This window comes from Theobroma cacao, chromosome 7, assembly GCF_000208745.1.
Source record: "Theobroma cacao cultivar B97-61/B2 chromosome 7, Criollo_cocoa_genome_V2, whole genome shotgun sequence".
Lineage (NCBI taxonomy): Eukaryota > Viridiplantae > Streptophyta > Magnoliopsida > Malvales > Malvaceae > Theobroma > Theobroma cacao.
In genome coordinates, this window is record NC_030856.1 from 1,767,646 (window position 1) to 1,790,255 (window position 22,610).

The 22,610-nt window shown below is 35.3% G+C and overlaps 3 protein-coding genes across 3 annotated transcripts; 2 read left to right on the forward strand and 1 right to left on the reverse strand.

Moving 5' to 3' along the window:
• LOC18593476 (putative lactoylglutathione lyase) lies at positions 6,108–8,126 on the forward strand. The gene is made up of 9 exons (XM_018125259.1): positions 6,108–6,170; positions 6,282–6,397; positions 6,592–6,716; positions 6,833–6,897; positions 6,991–7,203; positions 7,318–7,365; positions 7,508–7,618; positions 7,708–7,848; positions 7,934–8,126. Exons 1-9 carry the CDS (start codon positions 6,120–6,122, stop codon positions 7,964–7,966), a joined length of 903 nt encoding a protein of 300 aa, XP_017980748.1. The 5' UTR covers positions 6,108–6,119; the 3' UTR covers positions 7,967–8,126.
• On the reverse strand, positions 8,275–11,681 carry LOC18593477 (probable tetraacyldisaccharide 4'-kinase, mitochondrial). The gene is made up of 8 exons (XM_018125258.1): positions 11,402–11,681; positions 11,149–11,272; positions 10,312–10,545; positions 9,837–9,986; positions 9,431–9,637; positions 9,211–9,270; positions 8,872–8,952; positions 8,275–8,752 (listed from the first exon to the last, which is right to left on the reverse strand). Exons 1-8 carry the CDS (start codon positions 11,572–11,574, stop codon positions 8,591–8,593), a joined length of 1,191 nt encoding a protein of 396 aa, XP_017980747.1. The 5' UTR covers positions 11,575–11,681; the 3' UTR covers positions 8,275–8,590.
• LOC18593479 lies at positions 14,812–21,234 on the forward strand. Its single transcript, XM_007020724.2, has 9 exons — positions 14,812–15,503; positions 16,075–16,120; positions 16,236–16,314; positions 16,419–16,464; positions 16,572–16,670; positions 18,198–18,266; positions 18,367–18,700; positions 18,934–19,079; positions 19,160–21,234. Exons 1-9 carry the CDS (start codon positions 15,006–15,008, stop codon positions 20,606–20,608), a joined length of 2,766 nt encoding a protein of 921 aa, XP_007020786.2. The 5' UTR covers positions 14,812–15,005; the 3' UTR covers positions 20,609–21,234.

Genomic DNA, 22,610 nt, shown 5'->3' on the forward strand with positions numbered 1-22,610 from the left:
AAGCATGGAAAATTCAAACAAAAATTTGGGTGTCATACAACTAAGAAAAGATATTCAAATTCTCAATCATTACATATCAAAAAAAAATTTGATCGTTTTTTTTAAATAAATGATAAATTTTCGACGCGTAATCGAATTTTTAAGTGTTTTCATTTTAAATTTTGATAGAGAAAACGAATAATTTGCATGTCAAATTATTACATACAAACTCTAAGCCGACATAAAAATTCTTCTAATTTTAAGAATATACAATAAATAACATGTGCTTGATATATGGTTTTATAATTTTATAATATACAAATTTCGTTAAAACTTACATAATTTATAAAAAAAAAACCCAAATATAATGCATACATGTTTGCATACATATCATCTCGAATCAATATTTTATAAGATTTTATCATTAAATTAATAAAATCTTTAGGCAATAAAATCAAGAAATTAGTGTGAAAGGAGGCAAGAACAATGGTGATGCTGCTACAACCATGAGAGATTGAGAGTTAGGACTCAAGTTCCTATCCTAACGTGTGAAAGGATCAGATCTGATTTGCTCACTTATCACAATTTTTCAATTTTTTTTTTGTCTTATCTCTTTGAAGCTAATATCTGCTTTGTCTTGTTTTAAGCCTGTCTTTGTGGAGTTCATATTTCATATGTGCATGTCAATTTAATAAAATGGTGCCCATTTTGTTACAACCATGGAAAAAAAAAAAGTCAAATTCTTGGTATTTCTAAAACTATGATAGATTGATTTCAACCTCCAATAGTTGATTGATAGAGACATTACTTTTTTTCTCAAAAAAATTAAATTATTATAATGAACAACGTTCACATTTATAAATTCAGAACTTCTCATTTACCTATTTGATATGAGATTTTATATTATTCTCTCATACTCGAATTCACAAAGTCTTTGTTGCGACTCAAGTATAAGTTAGCTTTGATACTATTTTGTCATGGAACTATTACCTTATTCCTAAATGGCTATCTTATTGAAATATCAAAAAGTTGGGTATGGGTGGTTTTTTCTTTTTTAATTGTGCATGACAATTCAACAATATGGGCACTATTTTATTACAACCATGGAAAGCAAAAAGGTCAAATTCTTAATATTTTTAAAATTATATCGTTTCTAAACATTTGACAGTTAAAAATTGAGATTTTAATTTTAAAATTTCGAATTTGAATCTTGAAATAAAGAAATGAGAATTATGGAATGAACTTTCCAATTCAAAATCTTTTACATATTCGAAAGAAAAGAATTTCATATGCTACCATTCAATATTGCAATGTTAAGATAGCCAAATAATAATCCATAAAAATGAGGTATAGCCCTTAATGAAACCTAAGCCTTAATCTCACCTGAAAGTTGCTCCAAGTTGAGTTTAGTCCTTGTCTCGAGATATTATCATTTTCTCGAAAAGTTAAATTATTGACATGTGCAACATCCATACTGTTAGAGGTGGGAGCTTGATTTGTAGTATGGTGCAGAGCTTGCTTAAATCGATTGGTAAAGTGATAATCATGTGATTGTCACATGCTCTCTTTACTTATATGATCCAACGTGCCATGCACGTGTTCTTATTTCATTTTATTTTCTTGTTGTTTTTATTTTTCCTCTGGTTGTTAGCCTCAGTAGATGTAATGGTCATGTGGCCTATTTCCTTGTTTTTAGGTAATGCATCAAACTAGTTGTATGGGGTCCACTTTAAAACCATTTTGTTGTTGCTTTTAAATACTGGCAGTTTATTATATCGTGGGATATGAATGAGATATTTCCAAATTTACTCTATGGTCTCCTTCTAAATAATGGCGACTCTCAAAATAAAGGGATCTCCTCCAACAGCAATGATCTCCCACAAGTCATAGGCTCTCAAATAAGCCTCCATCTTAATCGTCCATATCTGGTAATTTTTCCTAAAAAAATCAACGGAGCAGTAATGGTTATATTCGAAGAAGCCATTTGAAACAGAGAGTTTAAAAGCTTAGCAAACAGGAAATCAATACTGAAGAAAAAACTTTCTCACAGTCCCACAAGATCCAGAAAACACTTTGATATTATGTTAAATGTAGAGCTTGTAGCCAGCGAGATCATGTGAAAAAATTTTGCAATAATCTAGGAACTAAGGCTAATGAGAAAGCTGCAGTTGCTAAGCAGAAAGATTAGGTGGAGGATGAAGTTCTTTTTATGGTTAAGAAAGCAGACTCTAATGAAAAGAAAAACATTTGGTTGTTTGATAGTGGCTGCTCAAACCATTTAACATGCTGCAAGTAGATTTTTCAGACTCTTGATGACAACTTTAGGACAAAGATGAAAATTGGTAATAAAGATTTTTATTTGATCTTTGGAGTTGGTACAGTAGGGGTACAAAAACTTGATAGTTTGAAGTCAATATCAAATGCTTTTTATGCACTAGATGTTACTCAAAATCTACTCAGTGTAGGGCAGCTGTTGGATGATAATTATGAATTGGTGTTCAAGGACAAGGCATGTACAATTAAAGATCCTATTAGAGTTGAGCTACTGGCTGTGGGAATGAAGAACAAATGTTTTCCTTTGGATTGGATGAAGGTTAATCATATTGCTTACAGTTGTACTATGACTGAAAATGACTTTTGGCATAAAAGGTTTGGTCATGTGAACTATGGTTCACTGAAACTGATGAGCATAGATAAGATAATGGTTGGTTTACCTGTGATATCTAAATTTGATAGGGTTTGTAATATTTATTAGTTTGGTAAGCAAAAACGAGTACCATTTCCCAAAGTCAGAAGATCGAATGCTACTAAGAAATTACAGCTATTGCATACTGATCTAGGAGGTCCTATGAAGACTTCATCACTAAATGGAAGCAGGAATTATTTGCTTTTTATTGATGACTATACTAGATTCAACTGGGTATATTTTCTCAAAGTGAAATTTAATGCTTTGAATGCTTTTATAAAGTATAAAGCACTAGCAAAAAATCAAACAAATTTGACCATTAAAATGTTGAGGAGTGACAATGGGACTGAGTACACAGCTAAAGAATTTGAAAGTCACTTGAGCAAGTTTGGTATTACACATCAATTAACAATGTCTTACAGCTCTCAGCAGAATGGTGTTTCCGAGAGAAAAAACAGGACATTGATGGAGATGGCAAGGTGTTTACTCTTTGAAACGAATTTGCCAAAAACATTGTGGGTCGAAGCTATGAACACAGCCAACTATCTACTCAATTTATCTCTAACAAAAACCCTGGTGAGTAAAACTCTTTATGAAGCATGGTATGACTTAAAGCCTTTTGTTGATCATTTAAAAATATTTGGTTGCATATGTTATGCTAAAATACCAGATGCTAAGAGAACAAAACTAGATGAAAAGTCTGTTATTACAATTCACCTTGGATATAGTGAAGTTTCTAAAGGATATAGACTATTAAATGTCATGACTATGAAGTTCTTTGTCAGTAGAGATGTTGTTTTTAATGAAAGCATGAAGTGGAATTGGGACACTAAAGCTATGGTAAGTTCATACAGTTTACATATTCTGATAGATTACGTATCAAAAATGAAGATGAACCAGAGTCAGATGCAAATGTTGATAAACCTCCTGTAAGAGGAACTAGACCTCTGGAAGATATTTATTCAAGGTGTTATGTTGCTGTCTTAAAACCAAGTTCATATGTAGAAGTTGTTGCAAATGAGCATTGGAGACAAGCTATGGAGACTGAAATGTTGATGATTAAAAAAAATAATACCTGGTGTTTGGTTGACAGACTTGAAAAGTAGAAGGTAACAGGAGTTAAGTGGGTTTACAGAACAAAACTTAACTCAGATAGAACCATCAACAAATACAAGGCCAGACTTGTTGTGAAGGGGTTTTCTCAACTGTATGGAGTGGGTTTCTTTGAAACTTTTGCACCAGTAGCCAGACATGATACAATCAGGCTATTGGTGGCTTTTGTTGCTTGTGAAGGATGGGAGATATGGCACTTGGATATCAAATCAGCTTTCCTTAATGGGATTATCAAAGAAAATATTTATGTGGAGCAATAAGAGGGTTTTGTTCAACCTGGGAAAAAAGATAAAGTATGCAAGTTGCTAAAGGCACTATATGGCCTTAAGCAAGAACCACGAGCCTGGTATGAAAGGATGGATAGCTATATGCTTAGTCAAGGTTTTGTGAGAAGTGAGAACGAACATACTTTGTATGTCAAAGCCTCAGGTAACCTGATCTATTTGATAGTTTCTCTATATGTTGATGATCTGCTCATCATAGGACCAAGTGGTGTATTTTGAATGACTTAAAAGCAAAGATGCAAAATGAGTTTGATATGAATGACTTGGGGAAAATGTCATGTTTTCTGGGTTTACAAATTGAACAAAGGTTTGATTGTATACTGTTGCACCAAAAAAAATATGCTTTAGAATTATTGAAGAAATTCAAGAAGGAAAATTGTAAGGCAGTGGCAACACCATTAATCACTAAGAACAGATTTAGTTTGAAGGATGAAAGTACAGAAGCTAATGAAACTTATTACAGAAAACTTATTGGAAGTTTGTTTTATCTTTCTACATCTACACCAAACATTTTGCATGTTATTAGTCTCTTGTCTAGATTTATGCAGAAACCTCTTGAAGTTGATCTCATGCAACTAAAAGGATCCTCAGATATGTTAAAGGAACCTTAAGCTATGGCCTTAAGTTTAGTAAGAATGTGAAGTTGGAACTGCAAGGCTACTCAGACAGTGACTAGGCAAGGAGCTGGGAAGATTCTAAAAGTACAAGTGGCTATTGCTTCTCTTTTGGAACTGCTGTCTTCGAGTGGAACTCTAAGAAACAAGAAATTGTGGCACAATCTTAAGCAGAGGCAGAATATGTGGCTGTCTCTGTTGCAACAAATCAAGCAATCTGGCTCAGAAAGATCTTATTAGACCTGAAGGTGATTCAAGAACAACCAACTGTCCTTTGGATGGATAACAAGTCTACTATAGCCATTGCTTCAAATCCTGTAAACCATGGAAGAACAAAGCATATAAGGGTTAAATACCATGCCATAAGAGAAGCTGTCAAGAACCATGAGATTCAGGTGAAGTATTGTTGCTTCAATGACCAATTGGCTGATATTTTAACTAAGGCTCTTAGCAGAGACAAATTTGAGTATTTGAGGATGAAGCTTGGAGTCTACAAAGTCATCTTCCAAGAGGAGTGTTAGAGGTGGAAGCTTGATTTGCAGTATGGTGCAGAGCTTGCTTAAACCGATTAGTAAAGTGACAATTATGTGATTGTCACATGCTCTCTTTACTTATATAATCCAACATGCTATGCACGTGTTCTTATTTCACTTTATTTTCTTGTTGTTTGTTATTTTTCCTTTAGCTGTTAGCCTCAATAGATGTAATGGTCACATGACTTATTTCCTTGTTTTTAGGTAATGCATCAAACTTGTTGTATGGGGTCCACTTTAAAACTATTTTGTTTTGGCTTCTAAATTTTGGCAGTTTATTGTATTGTGGGATATGAATGAGATATTTCCAGTTTAACTCTATGGTCTCCATCTTCATTTCTTTGGCTTTACTCACCATTGTTGTTTTTAAGATTTATTGTTCTTAAAGTTAACACATCCTTATAAGTTCAAAATCCCTCTCTTATTTATCAATATAAGATTTTATAATATTCTTTTACACTCGAATTCATAACGTTTCATTACGAGTTAGGTGTGGATCGACTTTGATATCATTTTGTCATGAAATCATTATCCTCTTCTTGAACGATAATCTTATTGAGATATTAAAGTTCGACACCCTTTTTTACCTATATGATATAAGATTATGTAATAACAAAGCATGCAAACACCTAAACTTTATGAAAAATACGTAGCAGCGGAAGGAATTCTCTGCAGTCTGCTATATCAAGTCTTTGTCTCTAAATCTAGAAGGAAGGAAGACCAAAGAAAGAGTCACAAACAAATATCAGCTAATCTAGAAAAACAGAAAAGATCAAACATCTTGACAATGTAACAAAGGTCAACTGTTTAACTTTCAGATAAGAGTTGAAGTTTCAAACTAATCAATTACTATAAAAAGGTGATGGATGCCACATTTACATACCAGAAGATTAAAGCTTATAAGCTAAAAATGGCTTGTTCGAACCGATTGACCTATTGTTTTTTACTGTTCCTCTCCCTGGTAAGCTGTCTAGGAACTCTTATCATGTTCAAAATCTTAGGTATTAGTTAAATTTTGAAGTTTGATGTTCATTATCAGAACGTTAAGATTTCTTTTTTTTTTTTTTTACAGATTGGATCAAGCATTGCTGCTTCTCCTAGTGATGATTTGTTAGCATGGGTGCAACAAGATAATCGCCGGTTCCTTAATGCCATTATCCGAGTTACCAATCTTAATCGTACGATTAAGTACGTATAAATTCTTGTTTTTTAACGTTATTTTCAGAGTTAACAATCTTAATCGTACCATTAAATACATATAAATTCTTGCTGCTTAATGCTATTATCGGACTTAGCGATCTTAATCGTACCTATAAGTCTCTTGCATGAAATTCATGTCTCACGTTCATGTGATTTAACTAGTATGGTTTCTCAAATGTCAGGTTTTACACTGAGAACTTTGGGATGAAAGTACTGAGGCAAAGTGACATCCCACATGAAACTTACTCGTATGCTGTCCTTGGGTTTGGCCCCGAAGACTCTCATTTTGTCCTGCAGCTGAGACAAAGTATGTTTTCCAACATCTTTGGACTTTGGGTCACTTTGTCTATATGTTTTTCTCTTTCGTACTGATATTCATTGCAGCAATTGACATTGACAACACCTTATGCTTTGTTTGTCAAGACTATGGAGGGGAGAAGTTGAAGCTAGGGACAGCCTTTGCACACTTTGGGATTGCAACTCAAGATGTGAGTAAAACAAAAACAGAGGTGGAGAGATCCGAGCTTGCAAAATGTCAATCAATTTAGATTTTTAAGCTGTCGGATCTTTGTTATCCTCAGGCTTACAAAATGGTTGAAGAGATCCGAGCCAGAGGTGGAGTCATCACTCGTGAAGCAGGCCCGATCGAAGGGGGAACAACCGTTTTCGCCTTCATTCAGGATCCTGATGGCTACATGTTTGAGCTCATCCAGAGACCTCCAACTCCTGAACCACTTTGCCAACTAATGCTTCATGTGTCTGATCTAGATCGTGCTATCCAATTCTATGAAAAGGTAGATCACCTTGCGTGTGTCTTAAACATATAAATATAGCAAGGATCTCCTCACCTGTTACTTGTTACTTTTAAATTGGATATCCGTCATATTTGATGTCATTTGATGATGCAGGCCTTAGGCATGAAGTTGCTGCAAAAGTATGACAGCCCTGAGGAGCAGGTAAGCCATTTGATGTTGTAGTAAATTTCCCTGTTGTTCCTACTGAAAGCCAATAGGACTTGGCCTGAATAAAGGTTCAAGTGCATGAACTTATTTTACATGAAAATCTATCAAATGTTCTCTGCTGCATTCCTCTGTACAGTTTGCTATTGCCATGGTGGGCTATGGATCAAACTTAACACAGATAACCACAGTGGAGTTGAGATATAACTACAATGTCACTGAGTACACCGAAGGAAATGGATATGTGCAGGTCAGGTTTAGCTATGTCACACAGTTTTCATCAAAGCCTGGATCATTTTAACAAAGAAACCTGTCTCCTAACATAACCCCTATTGCCAGGTTGCTATAAACACAGATGATGTATACAAAAGCGCTGCTGCTGTTGAGCTGGTTAGTCAAGAACTCGGAGGGAATATAACACAAGGACCAGATCCGATCAGCAAAACCACTTCGTTCCTTGATCCGGATGGTTTCAAAACGGTTTGGCCCCCTCTCTAGACACAGGATCTCTTGCTTTAGCTTTATAGCAACCTTATTATGGTTATCTGATGACTTGATTCTTCAGGTTTTGGTGGGCAACCGAAGGAAGAAAGAGTAAGGGTACTGCCCAGGAATTTCTAAGAGTCAGAATAAGAAGGCATGCTATGGAGCCAGTGCCTAATGTATTCATTTGTATTATCCTATTGCTTCTGTTTCATGTGTTACTATATTAATTAAAAGGACTGCTTAAAGAGGTGTAAAGACATTTTTCAGAGACGACGGATTTTTTTCTGTTGACCCGTAACATGTTTAAAACCCTTTCAAACATCAAAAATGACCAAAACTATTTTCCGAAAGCATTTGCATGCTTACCAAATGAAGCCTTAACTACAATATCATTTTTGTTTAAAGAATCGGATTTGGGGGTAGAGTAGAAAGTTGCTGACGAGAACCTTGGACATTGAAGAACAATGAACAGAATATTACAAAATGTTACAAGTACATGTAACCCGATCCTAACAATTTCCAGGCCCTCTACTTCCTACAACGTGTGGCCAAAAACTTTAAATATGAACACAGGATCGCAAGTACATACTCGTGAGCAGAATCTCACTTGTCTTGTGCTCCTGCAAAGCACAAATATGATCTAAACTCTTTGAATAAGGTGTTGGCTAAACGCTCATCAGGCACCTTCTGCCTGTGGATAGGATGAGAACTAACTATGACTCTTCAAAGCAGAACTTCAATCTGCGCCTGACAATTTCACTTCCAGTAGCTCCTTCAATAACAACTTGAAGTGATGCTCATTGCATCCCTTACGAGCTATAATCTGCATTTCAGAACAGAGCACCAGAACTTGGAAAGGATGCAAATGTTTCAGAATCTGTGGGTCTCGATCATAATCCTAATAGAATAGTGTTGGAAGTCACAGAAATTAAACCAGGTGCTTATACTCATGAGCAAAGAATTCATATTAAGCAAAAACTTCTGCATGCATCAAAACCAGCTTCCTCTGTTACTCACCTTTTCTGTAACTATAACGATTGGCTTATAACCAAACTTGTCTTCGAGTTGTCCAAGTCGCTCTCTCATCATATGAATATCCTAGGTTCATCAACATCAGGACATCACAAACTTGATTGCTTGGAAAATAAATCTAAGATATAAAGAATGAAAAAGGCAGACAAAAAATAAAATTCTTACACACTATAATCTATATAGCTATGCTTCAATCATCAGTTAGCAGTCTGATAAGGTTTGTGTCATTTATCCTTCGTACTTGCATAATGAACAGATTAAAGATGTAATTGAGCATCCTTTCCCTCTAAACAGAGTGTAAGTGAAGGAGAAAGAGCAGTGTACCTTAGTTTGAAATGAGTGATGGTCACTGAAGTCGAATCGATCAACATATATTGGTCCCATCTGCAGCAAGTTATTCACCACATAACAACAAACGTAGAGACAGAAATGGGGAGAAATAAGAAATGAAGAGGACCTCCATTCTACATCACATGTTAATTGCACCAGAAAATAAAATGTATGAAGCTTCTAAATAAATAACATCAAACGTCAAAAAGTATACCTTTTCCATCCCCTGCACAAAAGCATCTGAAGAACCAATTGCAGAAACACATAATACAACTGCATTATGCACGGCTCCCAAATGCATCTTTGTGTTTATATTTCTCACTTCAAAGAAACATGATGGAGCCATTCTGGTGTAGAAAACAGGAAGTGACTTGATTTCCTGAATCACTAACTCGATATCTTTGAGCTTTTGCTCTAATACCTGCATGAGTTTGAAGCATAAGCTTTTAGGTCAATTCCTTAACATAGCCCACCTATCAATACAAGCAAAAATATGCTAATTTACAACAAAACCACATGCAAGAATATGTGAACTGGTGTTGCACATTTGCACAACTTTTGTTAATGAATTAGAAATTATCTTCTTGAAAAGGAAAATTTTAAAGCTCAATTCCTCATACCAGGTCAGCATGATGAACTACAGCAACATCTGCACGTTTGAGTGCCGTCAAAGGTTCTCTCAAGGGTCCAAGCGGAAGTAGTTTGCAGTTTCCCCATAGCATTAATCCATTAATCATTACAATCTCTAGGTCACGACACAAGCTCCAATGCTGCCCTCCATATACACGAGATCATAACTTATCAGCATAAAACCTACATAACCAAAATGTTTTTTGCTTCAAGACTTCCCTGACAAAGGAAAATGCAGAGGCTACTGTACAATCAAATCAATTCCTGAAACAGACACTGCTATTGTATTTGTTCTTAACTGTTGGCTTCAAAATGTACATATCAACTTAGCAAGAAATGGGGAAAGAAATACTACCAAGAGGAGTTATTTAGCCATATAATTTCCTATTAATGAACAAAATTAGGCTAGAAGACACACTCAATACATAATAAGACATACAATGAACATGAAAGAAATGGCCATACCTGCATCCCATCATCCAGAATAGCAGCACCAATTTTCTCTAAACTGATATGACTTCCCACTTTCTGGTCAAGATAGGTTCTCTCAAAGAGATTACTACCACGGCAATCTACATATCCATATTTTTCAAAGAACAAGTTGGCGGTCGCCATACGATTTGCACCTACGCCAACTTTTACAGGTCCCCCGAGTAGATGCCTTTGCAGCATTTTAGCTTCATCTCCACCAGCATAACCCTACAAGATTGAAAATGACAATACCTAAGATACAGATTTAGCTCTAACTTTGCCACCTAACATTGAATTCCGAAAACCAAAAACCGTCCAATACACTCAAACCAACTTAAAACCAATCTTCCACATCAAAACAACAAATATAAAAGCCACCTTTATAAAGGGCCAACCACCAAACAAACTGAAAAATACACCAATCCTTAAAAGTGACAAAAACCTGACTCAACCCGATCACTTGCCCTGAACCCAAGCATACCCACTTGGGAACTACAAAACAAGTCGACCAACCAAACTTGATTTGACCAAAACCCAAAATGACCCTACATGAAACAACATGAAGCCGAATGACCCGTCACAAACAGGACCTTAAACCCGACCTGATAACTACATACACTAGCAAAGTAAAATGCTGCGAGAATTGACCCAATCCTGGAAACCTGGCTAACTCGCCCGAAGGTAGAAAACCAACCCGATTTTACCTCAGAATTCGATGATCCAAGTCCAAACTGACCCATCCCGAACCCAACCAGACCCGCTAACCACCTTTAAATCTACCGTATGAAAAATCAAGTACAACAATGAAAAAGAAGTACAAACAAAACATACCCTTGTTAAAATGAGAGGTGAAATTCCATAATCAGCTAAACATTTAGCTATGAACTCAACCATTGGCGTCTTTCCATTTCCTCCCCACGTCAAGTTCCCAACACTGATCACCGGCACTGGCAACCTTTCATCAAAAAAAAAAAATCCAATAAATCAAATAAACAAACAAACAATAATTCTTCGAAGAGTTTCAACATAATGTACTCTAAATTAAGCTTAACATAATCAATAAGGGGGAAGTCGTTTTCTAGACCTGTGCCTAGAGAAGAAGCCGGAGCAGTATAGTGAGCGGCGGAGAGATAGAACGACGCCGTACAGAGAAGAAGCGAAGGAGAGGAAAGGACCAAGAGAGCGATGAAACCCGGAGAGCTTAGCTTGGTCTCTGGCGTAGGCGATCTCTTTCACCGCCCTCTTCAGTTTCTCCATTAGCAGCGAAAAGAGAGGACACTGAGACTGGGAAGAGGGAAATCATGGAGGGAATGGAGGGGTAGTTGTTGGGTCGAATTATACGGTTTGTTGTCGGATCCAAGCCCAATATTGATATGGGTCAAAAGTGAAAACCTTTGATCCTCTAATTTCAGAATTTTGTAATTAAAATTTTCATTACAATATAATAATTTTTAAATATAATTGTTATATATATATATATTATATTTAATTAAAATTTATGATTTCTTTTGAAAACGTGACTTTTTTTTAATTTATGTATTTAATTTATATATTATATCAAAATCTCATATTTATTTTACATTAATAACTATAACAAAAGAATTTTAACAATATTAAGAATTAAAATGATATTAATTAATTTGAAAAATATAAAGGCAGATCGAAGGAGGTGGGAGTGGTGGCTGTCACCCCTTAATGATTAATTTTTGTTTCAAATTGAATCATTAACTTCATTCATGATTTTATATGATTATCTTTTAATCAATTTTTATACAAAATCTTAAGTTCGTCATTTAATATAAAAATTTAATTTATATAACTTTATTATAAAATATATGAATTAAATGTGTAATTTGAGAAATTTTTTTAAAAAATTATAACCAAATACATTCCTTAATCATTTTACCTTTTATATTATCATTATTATATGTTCCTTTACGAGATCGAAATTAAGCAATGCATGAAATGAAAGTGATGGCAAGGAAAAAGAAAATGAAATATAAAATAAAAGGAATATGAGAACATTGATATTTAGATTCGAGTCATTATAATTGATATCAAATCATATGTTAATTTAATGTGAGCTTTCACATTATGTTAATGAGATATTAGTTTCTATTTGTGATTGTGATGTATAATTTTGATTAGAACATTACGAATTGGAGTAAGTATGTTATGATTTTTCATCAAATATAATATATGAATGTCATTATTAAAATTTATATAAAATATAAATTAATCACTATTAATAATTTAAATTTAAAAATTTTAAATTATATAATTTAAATTCGAAAATAGTTATTCTGAGATCATTACTCGAAATATTTAAATTTGATTTATGCTCGAAAATATAACAATTAAATTTTTTATCGTAGTTAAAAAAACCACGTCAGCGGGTGGGGCCCGTGGTCCTTAAACGAAGACAAATGCAATTACAAGAGGATCACCACATTTCAGAACAGTTATGTTAGGGCCCACCATTTCTAACCAAAAAGAACCCACTTGATTGATCCCAGCACCATCCACCAATCAAGTCAAAACCAATCCGACGGCCCAAATTGGCTGACTGCGTCAGAGAGTAAGTAAAAGCGACAGTGTACCAAAGCCTTGGAAAATAGATGGGTAAAATATTTAGATTCGGGTTTTAATCAAAATTTTACAATAATTTATTAATATAAAAATAAATATTCTATTTCCAAAAAATATTTTTCAATAAATATATAAATTCAGCTATTAATGTTTTATTGATATTTCTATTAATTTACTAACCTGATAATATTTTTTTGATAATTTTATTTTTATTAATTTAAAAAATTAAATAATATAAATTACAACTTTTATTTTTTAATTTTTTTATATTTTTTATTAACTATGTTTGTATTTTTAGATTTTGTTATGAAATTGTACTTAAAAGTTAATAGGTCTAGATATTTTACTTTAAATATAAACACCAGCTTTTCAATTGGAGGAAAGAGAAGCATCATGATTTCTGTCATCAACTATAGGACCCACGCGGGCCCACTTTCCCTCTTTGATGAGACCCCACCAAACACGTTGAATCAAACGAAGGAGATGAATTTCAGGAGTTTTCCTTTTTGTTCCTCTGATGTTGGGGCCATCATCACCGTTCGTTTTAACGACAGGGTGGTAATTTTGACGGTCCTGATTGAATTCGGACCCTGCACCGAAAAAAAGGTTAGGAAAAGGTTGGTATGAATTGACCATTCAGTCCTTTACGGGGAAGGTGAAAAGAACATTTTCTTAGGGAGCGTAATGGTCAATGTCTCGGAGGTCATTTTCAAATTTGATTTGAATAAGAAAAAAATAGAAGAAGAAAATTTATGATGTTTCTCATCACTCGCACTTGGCGGCGCGTGGATATTCTCCCTCCTCCCCTTTTGGAAGCTTTGGCCTTTTAAGGCTGTAAAACCTGGTTAGCCAAGTCAGCCTTTGATTGACCCAAAAGCCAATGGGAAAAACCCTTTTACTTTCCTTACCTTTTCCTTGATGAGATTGAGATTCTCAAATGAATAAATTCCTTTTTTATTTGCAAGTTGGTAGATATAGTAGAATATAAATTTTGGGAATAAGTAGAATCAAGGTGTGTATTTGATCGGTTCGGTTTTGAAATTTTTGAAAATCGAATAAATTGAATTCTCATAAAAAGTAATCAAAATCGATCATACTATTATAAAAAATAAAAATAATGAAATCGACTTGTTTCAAGCTTTCGATCCGATTATTTTGAATTGAATAATGGTTATATTTGAAAAATATCACTAATATTTTTATATGAAAAATATATTATGAAGGATCATTTTTCAATTGGTTCAGTTATAAATTTTGGATATTAAAAATTGATTGAAATAATCTAATAAATTATTCTTCTTAATTGATGATCATCGAAATAAAAAAAATTAACTTGAATTAATCAAATTCAATCAATTTACTTTGAGTTGAAGTGACTAATACTCACACATTGTCAAAAGGAATGTAACATTATGCTTATTGTCAATGGCTTGGGCATTAGCCTATATGCCCAATATTCCCTAATTAAATAAAAATGTTGAAAATTTATGTGGCCAAAATTTAATAAACTAAGTACACATTTTTGCTTAAAAGAACTTTATTTAAGAAAATTTTACATTCTCCTCTATCTTATCTTATCAAATCAAATGATTATTAGTTAATGAATTAATGTACATAATAAATAATAATTACTGATTACCATAAGGAAAGTTTAACATTATTAAATAAATGTCAATTATTAGAACAATTAAACTCATTCATTAATCTTTAGATATGAGACGTGCATCCACGCGCTAGAGCTAAAAAAATCCACGAAGAGAGAGAGGTGACGTAACCGAACGGGCAACAGACAAAGAGACGCGCAAAACCCTAACCGGGCAGCGGGCAGCACGTAACGCCGTCTTTCTCAGCCCCATTAACGCCACACTCTCCCGCTTGTCTCTCAAACCAAGTCCCAATCATTTTCATTAGACCCGAGCCTCCAGGCTAGGAGCTAGGCTCGGAATCTAGAGAAAAAAGCGGAAGCCCACCATGGAAAAATAATGGAACCAAAAGCAAGAGAGAGAAAGCCGAAAAAATAAAAATAAAAATAACAGAAGAGAGAGAGAAAGAGGGAGGCAGTGAGTGATGGTTTTTTTAGAGAGAGAAAGTGAACAGAGATGGGGCAGATCGTGAAGAGGAAGAAGAAAGGGAGGCCGTCGAAGGCGGATCTGGCTAAAAGAGGGAGTTCGCCGGCGGCACAGTCGGAGACGGAGTTAAGGCGGAGTCACCGGAGGAGAAATGTGAGGTATAACATCGATTACGACGATTACCTCGACGAAGACTTCGAGGAAGAAGACGAGGAAGAAGAAAGAAGGAGAGAGAAGAAGCTTAAGCTTGTTCTTAAGCTTAATCAAGGTCAAGAAGCTGAGCCGCCTTCTCCTCCTTCTCTGCCACCAAGCCGCGGCCGAGGTGTTTCCTCAGCTGCCGCGCGTGGGAGGCGCGCGGGCAGGAAGGAAGTGGAGGAGGAAGAAGTAGAGGATGATGAAGAAGAGGAAAGCGAGAAGAGGAAGAAAAAGATTAAGAAGAGAAGAATCAACGGTGGCGATGAAATTGATCATGATGATTACGAAGAAGAAGTTGACCATGATGAAGATGATGATCATGGTGATGCGGAGGTATGTACTGAATCATTTGTACGGATCTATCAAGAAAGAGGAAGAAAAGCTGAAGCAAGCAAAAAACACTGAAAAAACTAAAGAAGAAGAAAATTAAAATTGTTTCTGTGTTGGAGGGAAGGGGAGAATTTAGGGGAAGAAAATAACGGTCGAAGGTCAACTGTAAAAAAAAAAAAAACTACTAACAGAATCTGATCACGCTCCCACCTTTCTCTCTCTACTTCTCTTTCTATATATCTATCTATCTCTCTATATATCTATTTCTCTCTCTCTAACCAACTATTTCTCTCTCTAAATCTATGTCTTTTACAAACTCTCTTTCTCTCTCTTTGAATGTTTGAATGTACCTATACATGTAATGTCTGCTTTAGTTGTCTCTGTCTCCTGTCACTGTCTCACTCTCAATCTCTTTCTTTCTCTTTCTCTCTCTCTATATCTATATCGTACTTCACAGCTTGAGGGGTTTAATAGTTGGGTTCTGGTATGGGTTTAAACTTTAATATTTTTTTGATGATTTGTGTTTTCAAACGTTTTGGGTGTTCTGAAGTTTGGGAGTTCTGGTTTTTAACAGGGAAGAGGGAGAAAAGGGGAATCCAAAGGACAGGACTCCGTTCCAGGTTTGTTTTTGATTAATGGGATTTCGATTTTTGCTTTGTTTTTGGGAGGTTTTGGAGTTTGAGTGGTGAGGGGTTTGAGTTTTGGTTTAATTTTTTTTCTTTTGGTTTTGATTAGGGACACCGTCAGATCCTCCATCAGGGGTTCCATTGCCTGATAAGAAGACATTGGAGTTGATTCTTGATAAACTTCAAAAGTGAGTGTAGAACCTTTGTTTTATTTTTGTTTTCTCTCCCTCTCTGTCTCTTTTTTTCCTCAACTTGATGTTGCTAATTCTGAGTTGGGTATGACTTGTTGCAGGAGAGATACTTATGGTGTATATGCAGAACCGGCTGATCCTGAAGAGGTAAGCGGAATTTACTTCAGAAGTGTTGACAGCTTGTTCTTACTAGGGATCCTGGCTTTTGGAGTTTAATTTTGTTTGTCTTAGTAAGGTTTTGATTGATTTTGCAGCTTCCTGATTACCATGATGTGATTGAGCATCCAATGGACTTTGCCACGGTGAGGAAGAAGTTGGGAAATGGGTCTTATTCTACACTGGAACAATTTGAGGTATGTGTTTATGGTTCAAACAGGCTAGATGATGTAGCTGAAGTTCACTTGGGATGTGGGGTAATTCCAAAGTGTGTTTCAGATTTTGCCGGTTTAATTCTTATGGTGGTTAGTTAGCGTAATTCCGGTTTTCCTTTAACTTGCATCCATGCTTTGTCAGTAGGTGTTACTTTCTCCTAGTTTCTACTCTTTCAGCATGTTCGCTTGGCCATTCCCCTCTATTCACAAGAAATATTTGTTCCTTCCTTTGGTTGCCAAATGGCCTAAGGAATAGCCGTTCCCCCTGCAATCTCTATTCTCCATAATCAAAGATTAGTTATTCCCAATCCCAATGGTATTTGTTATTTCATGTATGGGGGAATAGCTTCTAAAATTAGTAACGCCACTGACAAATGAAATGAAAAAAAATTTAAGTTTTTAATTATATATTATAAAAAATTAATATTTTAAATTTAAAAATTAATTAAAATTATTAATATTTTAATAATAATATTTAAATTATAAATAAAATATTAATAATTTAAAATGTTAATGATTAAATCAAAAATAAAATATTAATATTTTAAAATGCTAATATTTAAATAATCAATTATTAATATTTTAAATAAATTATAAATTATTAATATTTAAAAAATAAAATAAAATAAAAATAGATAATCATATATTATAATAAAGGGTATTTTTATTTTTATCATTTGTTCCTTTGTTACTCCAAAATTATTTTTACCAACTAAACATTCAATAAGTCCTTATAACAATTTTTATCTTATTCCATTCTCTCAACCAAACTACATAATAACATTCTCATTCTATTCTTAACTTATTTTATTTTCATAGAATACCTATTCTATTCCATTTCATTCTATTACGCGAACCAAACGTGCTTTTTTTGTTGCCTTCTTGTGTAAATGATAATATAGGGACCAAGTATGAATTGGATGCAGTAGGTATTGTTTACTGAGCTGGGAAATGGAGTCTCTTCAATTTCAACTCTAGTATGTTTTAATCTTTGTTAGTGTTATTGGAAAAAATAAGTTAGCATCACATCCCCCACAAAATATATACTTGGTCTAGAGATATGTCATTAATGTGCGACAAATTTGTGAAAGTGAATTTGCGTAGAAGTGTGGATTTTCGTTGTAGTTAATGTTTAGTTCTGTTGGTTGAATAGAGTGCATTCAATATTCATATGATACTAGTGCATTTTCCTGTCTCAGTTTTGCAACTTTGGGTTATGTTTTATAAGTTTTGGCTAAGAAATGTTCTGGATTACTATTAAACAATGCAAGATGCATAAAATTGGAACTTGCAAATTGTTGTGATAAGGTCAAAAGTTTGGTTGACATGGCTCAAGTGTTGAATGTGGCATTGTTGGTGTATTGTGCTGTAGAGTTGCTAATATTAATGGAGAATAAATCTTATTGGTCGTTTTTGAGCTGACAACCCTCCTGTCAAAAAGTATTGTTCTAGGAGGAAAACATGGTTTGTCCTGCATTGGCTTATAAAGCTGGTTTTTCTTGAATGCAGAGTGATGTCTTCTTAATATCCTCTAATGCAATGCAATATAATGCACCAGATACTATATACCATAAACAGGTATAATGTTTTTTCCTCCTCTTTCTTGTGTTTAAACATTTTACTTCTTTGAGTATCTTCTTGGTTTCCTTTATCCAACTATCCAGTTATTTTTATGCAGGCACGTTCCATTCAAGAGCTGGCAAAGAAAAAATTGGAGAAGTTAAGGATGGATGTACAGCGGTATGAGAAAGACAGCAAGATAGAACAGAAAACAAAATCTAACTTCATAGCAAAGAAACAAACAAAAAAACCTTCCTACTGTGCAACACAGGAACCTGTTGGTTCTGATTTCTCTTCAGGGGCCACTCTTGCCACTGCTGGAGATATCCAGAACTCTTCCATCACTATTCAAGCTAATGCTTGTGAGAGGCCTAGCCATACTGATGCGCCTGTAGAGGGTAACTACTCCCTGGCTGATTATAATTTAGAGAAGACTGAAGAACTATCATCAGGTATTAAGTCCCTTTTACAACCCATTTTTCTATTTTTGGGGAGTGGCTTTTGAGGATTATGCAGCTATTTCCCATTTTTTGAATCTATATGTGAAGCCAGTATGCTTTGGCATGTGTTATTATTCTTCACTCTCTTGGGCTGGAACAATTCAGGGATTTCTAAATGTTCAGAAGAGCCTTCTATGTATGAGATGGTTTTGTTCTAGCTCTTTAATTATTCTTCTGTGTCTTAGGGAAGGGTCTCCTTTCAAAATTTGGGAAGAAGTCATTTGCACTTGATGATAATCGTCGTGCGACATACAACATATCCACTCAACCGGTGGCCAGATCAGAGTCAATATTTACAACCTTTGAGGCTGAAATCAAGCAGCTGCTTGTTGTACGTAACAAGCAAAGCAAATTAATTTATCTTCTTCAACTATCAGCTTTGTACTCACTTGTGTTTATTTTCTGAATCAGGTTGGGCTACAAGCAGAATTTTCATATGCTAGGAGTCTGGCTCGCTTTGCTGCAACTCTTGGACCTGTTGCATGGAAAGTTGCTTCCCGCAGGATTGAGCAAGCATTGCCTATGGGCTTTAAGTTTGGTCGTGGGTGGGTTGGAGAATATGAGCCACTTCCAACACCAGTATTAATGCTTGAGAATCATGCTCCAAAGGAATCCGCCCCGTTGCGTGCTGCTGATGCTCGAAAGGATGATGTAACTTATAAGACCCCGGTTCCTTCTACCAGTGTTCGAAAGGATGATGTAACTTATAAGACCCTTGTTCCTGCTAAGCCACATCCTCTCAATGTCCCTGCTTCAGAAGAGAAATCATCTTCATTTCGTCCTGGTGGGCCAACGTCAGAAGGAAGGCCATCTTTGTTTGCTTCTACTGGGCCAAGGCCTGGTAAGCCTGTTAATACTATTCATAAGCTGCAAAATTTGCCTCCCAGGAAATTTTCTGAGCCTGAGAACAAGGTCTCAAAGCAAGTTGAGTTGAACTTGCCACCTACTGGGAACCAAAATAATGCTGATCTTATCACTGAGAAGAAGAGTTCAAATAAATCAGAGACAGCAGCTTTGAAGTCAAGAGAGATGGTTTCAAGGAACATGAGTCTTGCACAGGCTGTATCTTCAAAGCAGATTGAAAATAATGTAGCTGTTGATGGAGATTTGCCTAATGGAAAAGCCGCAAGTAATTGTTTTAACAATCGAGCAATAAATCTATCTTCTGATGGTATTCCTACCCAAATGGCGAAAGCAGCTGCCTACTATTCCCATGGACAGGAGCAGGGCCTCAATGACCCAGTTCAATTGATGAGGATTTTGGCAGAAAAGGCCCAAAAGCAACAAAATTCTTCAAATCAGTCCCCAACTGATACTCCACCAGCTATGCCATCTGTTCCATCTATACGAAGAGATGATTCGAGCAGTGCTGCTGCTGTTGCTGCTCGTGCCTGGATGTCTGTAGGAGCCGGAGCCTTCAAGCAAGCAACTGAAAATTCCAGCACTTCGAAAGGCCAGATATCTGCTGAGTCATTATACAACCCAGCTAGGGAATTTCATCTGCAAGGTTCACGAGTTCAAGGGGAGTTTCCTCTTTCTGCAGGGATGCAATTTCAGCCACAGATTGAGAAGAACAGTTTCCCGCTTCATACTTTTGCACCCCAACCTGTTCGCTTGATGAATGAAGCTCAGTTCCAAAACCGACCTATGGTTTTCCCTCAACTAGTGGCAACCGACTTGTCTAGGTTCCAAGTGCAGTCCCCTTGGCAAGGTTTTAGTCCGCGAACACAGACAAGGCAGAAGCAGGATACGCTTCCTCCTGACTTGAATATTGGATTCCAGTCTCCAGGGTCTCCAGTGAAACAGTCGTCAGGCGTTCTGGTTGATTCTCAGCAGCCAGATCTGGCTCTGCAGCTCTGAGTGTGAGGTAGACTTCCTGAAAAATCGATTGAGAAGGGCTCAGAGGTGGTTAGATGGTGCTCTACCCTGTCTCAAGGAGGTGGAAAATTTTGTCCCCTGCCATGAACGTGGATGGAATTGCCAATTCTTCCATTATTTTTAGATGGTGCTCTGGCAAACTCGATGATAGATTTCGGTCCCAGTCTTGGATTAGAGTTAAAGATGGCAGATTCAGCCCTTAAACCGTCTTACCTATATAGTATGAACTCCTTTTTTCTATCAGATGAGAAGGGAGAATCAAGAAGAACAGGGGCCAATAATCATGAAATGTAGACATTTGTTTAAGATCTCCTTTTCCTAACAAGCATTTCTGACTCCAAGCATTTATATGGTACCTGAGGGAGCTAAAATCATGAGAGTTTTCAGCAGAAGCATGATTGTTTTTATGAATTTATTGTCGATTGATTCGATGTTCTTCATCAGATGGATTACATATGTAAACATGGTTCATGCTTGTACATTAGTAACAGGTGGATGAGAAGTAGCTACTCAAATTTTTAGTTTGTCTTTGTTGCCATTCATGTTATTTGCATTGATATATCTTCCTGCCTTTCTGTGAACATGCAGAGATGGATTTGCAGTTAAAAGAGGGAATTGCCATTCATCTGTATTATGAATCATGGAATCTTACATGGTACCTAACTTAAAAGCTTTATTGAAATATAGCTATTATGCTTTTACAAATTGGAAATGGCCTGCCTAGACAAAGTGGGAATGACCCTTTCATCAAGAATCTCCAATTTTTTTTTTACAATCCACAGAGGGAGATTCAAACCCGGTTCTTTGAATTACACAAAAATACATACACTTACTATCGATCTCAGACCAAGATCAGTGGGAGATGCATACACTTACCATCAATCCCAGATCGGGATCAATGGTATAGGTTTGATTCGAAACCCCGAAACTCATGCCGTTGAAGCTCGTTTCATGGAAAGAATGGTCAAGAAATTCCGGTGGCTTTGCTTTGGCTTGTTCATAGACATCATCTTCCTCCCAGGTTTCTTCTGATGACTCCTAAGCACACAAACATCTCCCTGGCAGATATATCTTTTAGATTCTGAGGAGGATTCTGTGAAACAGCTGAAGATGTTTGGGAGCAACGCCATGGTATAATCGATCAATGCTCCCAAAAAAGACTGCAATATTGTTTAAAAGATTGTTTCCATGAATTTCTCTACCTGCTTATAACGGGTGGATGGCCATTGCAGTTGGGTTTTTAGGCAATTAGTCAATGTCGGCGGGCAATGACCATTTAATTTTCAGTTCAATATAAGGCACACGTTTATATGGTTTAAACCATTTATTTTTTTCAAACAACAAAACGTGTTGGACCAAATATGTTATTTTCTAGCAATTAATTCCTTTTTTTATTAATTTTTTGTGATTATTTCTTCTCTATGGTCTTTGATCTTAGAGTTTGGTTAATTGATGGGCCGGGTTTTGGAACGAGGTCGTTTTTTTTTATTTATATGTAATGTATTGTCTGCGTATAATATTTATGTATTATCACTAAATAAAATATTATTGTTTATTTTAATGATAATAATTCGTGTATTTTTTATTTTGTTCGAGAAAATTTGGTAAACTCATACTAAAAAAAATATTAACAAAAAAAAGAATGGCACATGGTAGACCATGGTATGTTTGAATGGGAAAGAGGGTGTGGGCTATTATTTGACTCTTTTATTTAAATAAAAGATTCAAAATTAGTTTAAAGAAGGGGAAAATAATTAAAAAAAGGGAAAGAACACAATTGAATTTCTTTTTTTATATATTTATATATAAATATAACATTATAATAAATGCAAGTTGTATTTAGTTTTTTTTTTAATGAAAAATCCATGAAGAGATAAGATTACAATTCATCATTCATAAGATCAAAACTCACTCTTTGTTTTTTCCAAAGAAAATTTCCGTTTGGTTTTGACCAATGCTATGAGAAATTACCTAGGAAGGCTGA

Bases quoted from the DNA above. Each gene is read 5' to 3' on its own strand.
- LOC18593476 (XM_018125259.1), top strand. From the start codon at position 6,120: ATGGCTTGTTCGAACCGATTGACCTATTGTTTTTTACTGTTCCTCTCC. The intron at 6,171-6,281 runs GTAAGCTGTCTA...TTTTTTTTACAG, and splicing joins TTTTACTGTTCCTCTCCCTG to ATTGGATCAAGCATTGCTGC. The intron at 7,619-7,707 runs GTCAGGTTTAGC...CCCTATTGCCAG, and splicing joins AAGGAAATGGATATGTGCAG to GTTGCTATAAACACAGATGA.
- LOC18593477 (XM_018125258.1), bottom strand. From the start codon at position 11,574: ATGGAGAAACTGAAGAGGGCGGTGAAAGAGATCGCCTACGCCAGAGAC. The intron at 11,273-11,401 runs GTCTAGAAAACG...TTTTGATGAAAG, and splicing joins GGCTTCTTCTCTAGGCACAG to GTTGCCAGTGCCGGTGATCA. The intron at 10,546-11,148 runs GTATGTTTTGTT...TCAATCTTGTAG, and splicing joins CACCTCTCATTTTAACAAGG to GGTTATGCTGGTGGAGATGA.
- LOC18593479 (XM_007020724.2), top strand. From the start codon at position 15,006: ATGGGGCAGATCGTGAAGAGGAAGAAGAAAGGGAGGCCGTCGAAGGCG. The intron at 18,267-18,366 runs GTATAATGTTTT...ATTTTTATGCAG, and splicing joins ATACTATATACCATAAACAG to GCACGTTCCATTCAAGAGCT. The intron at 18,701-18,933 runs GTATTAAGTCCC...TCTGTGTCTTAG, and splicing joins GACTGAAGAACTATCATCAG to GGAAGGGTCTCCTTTCAAAA.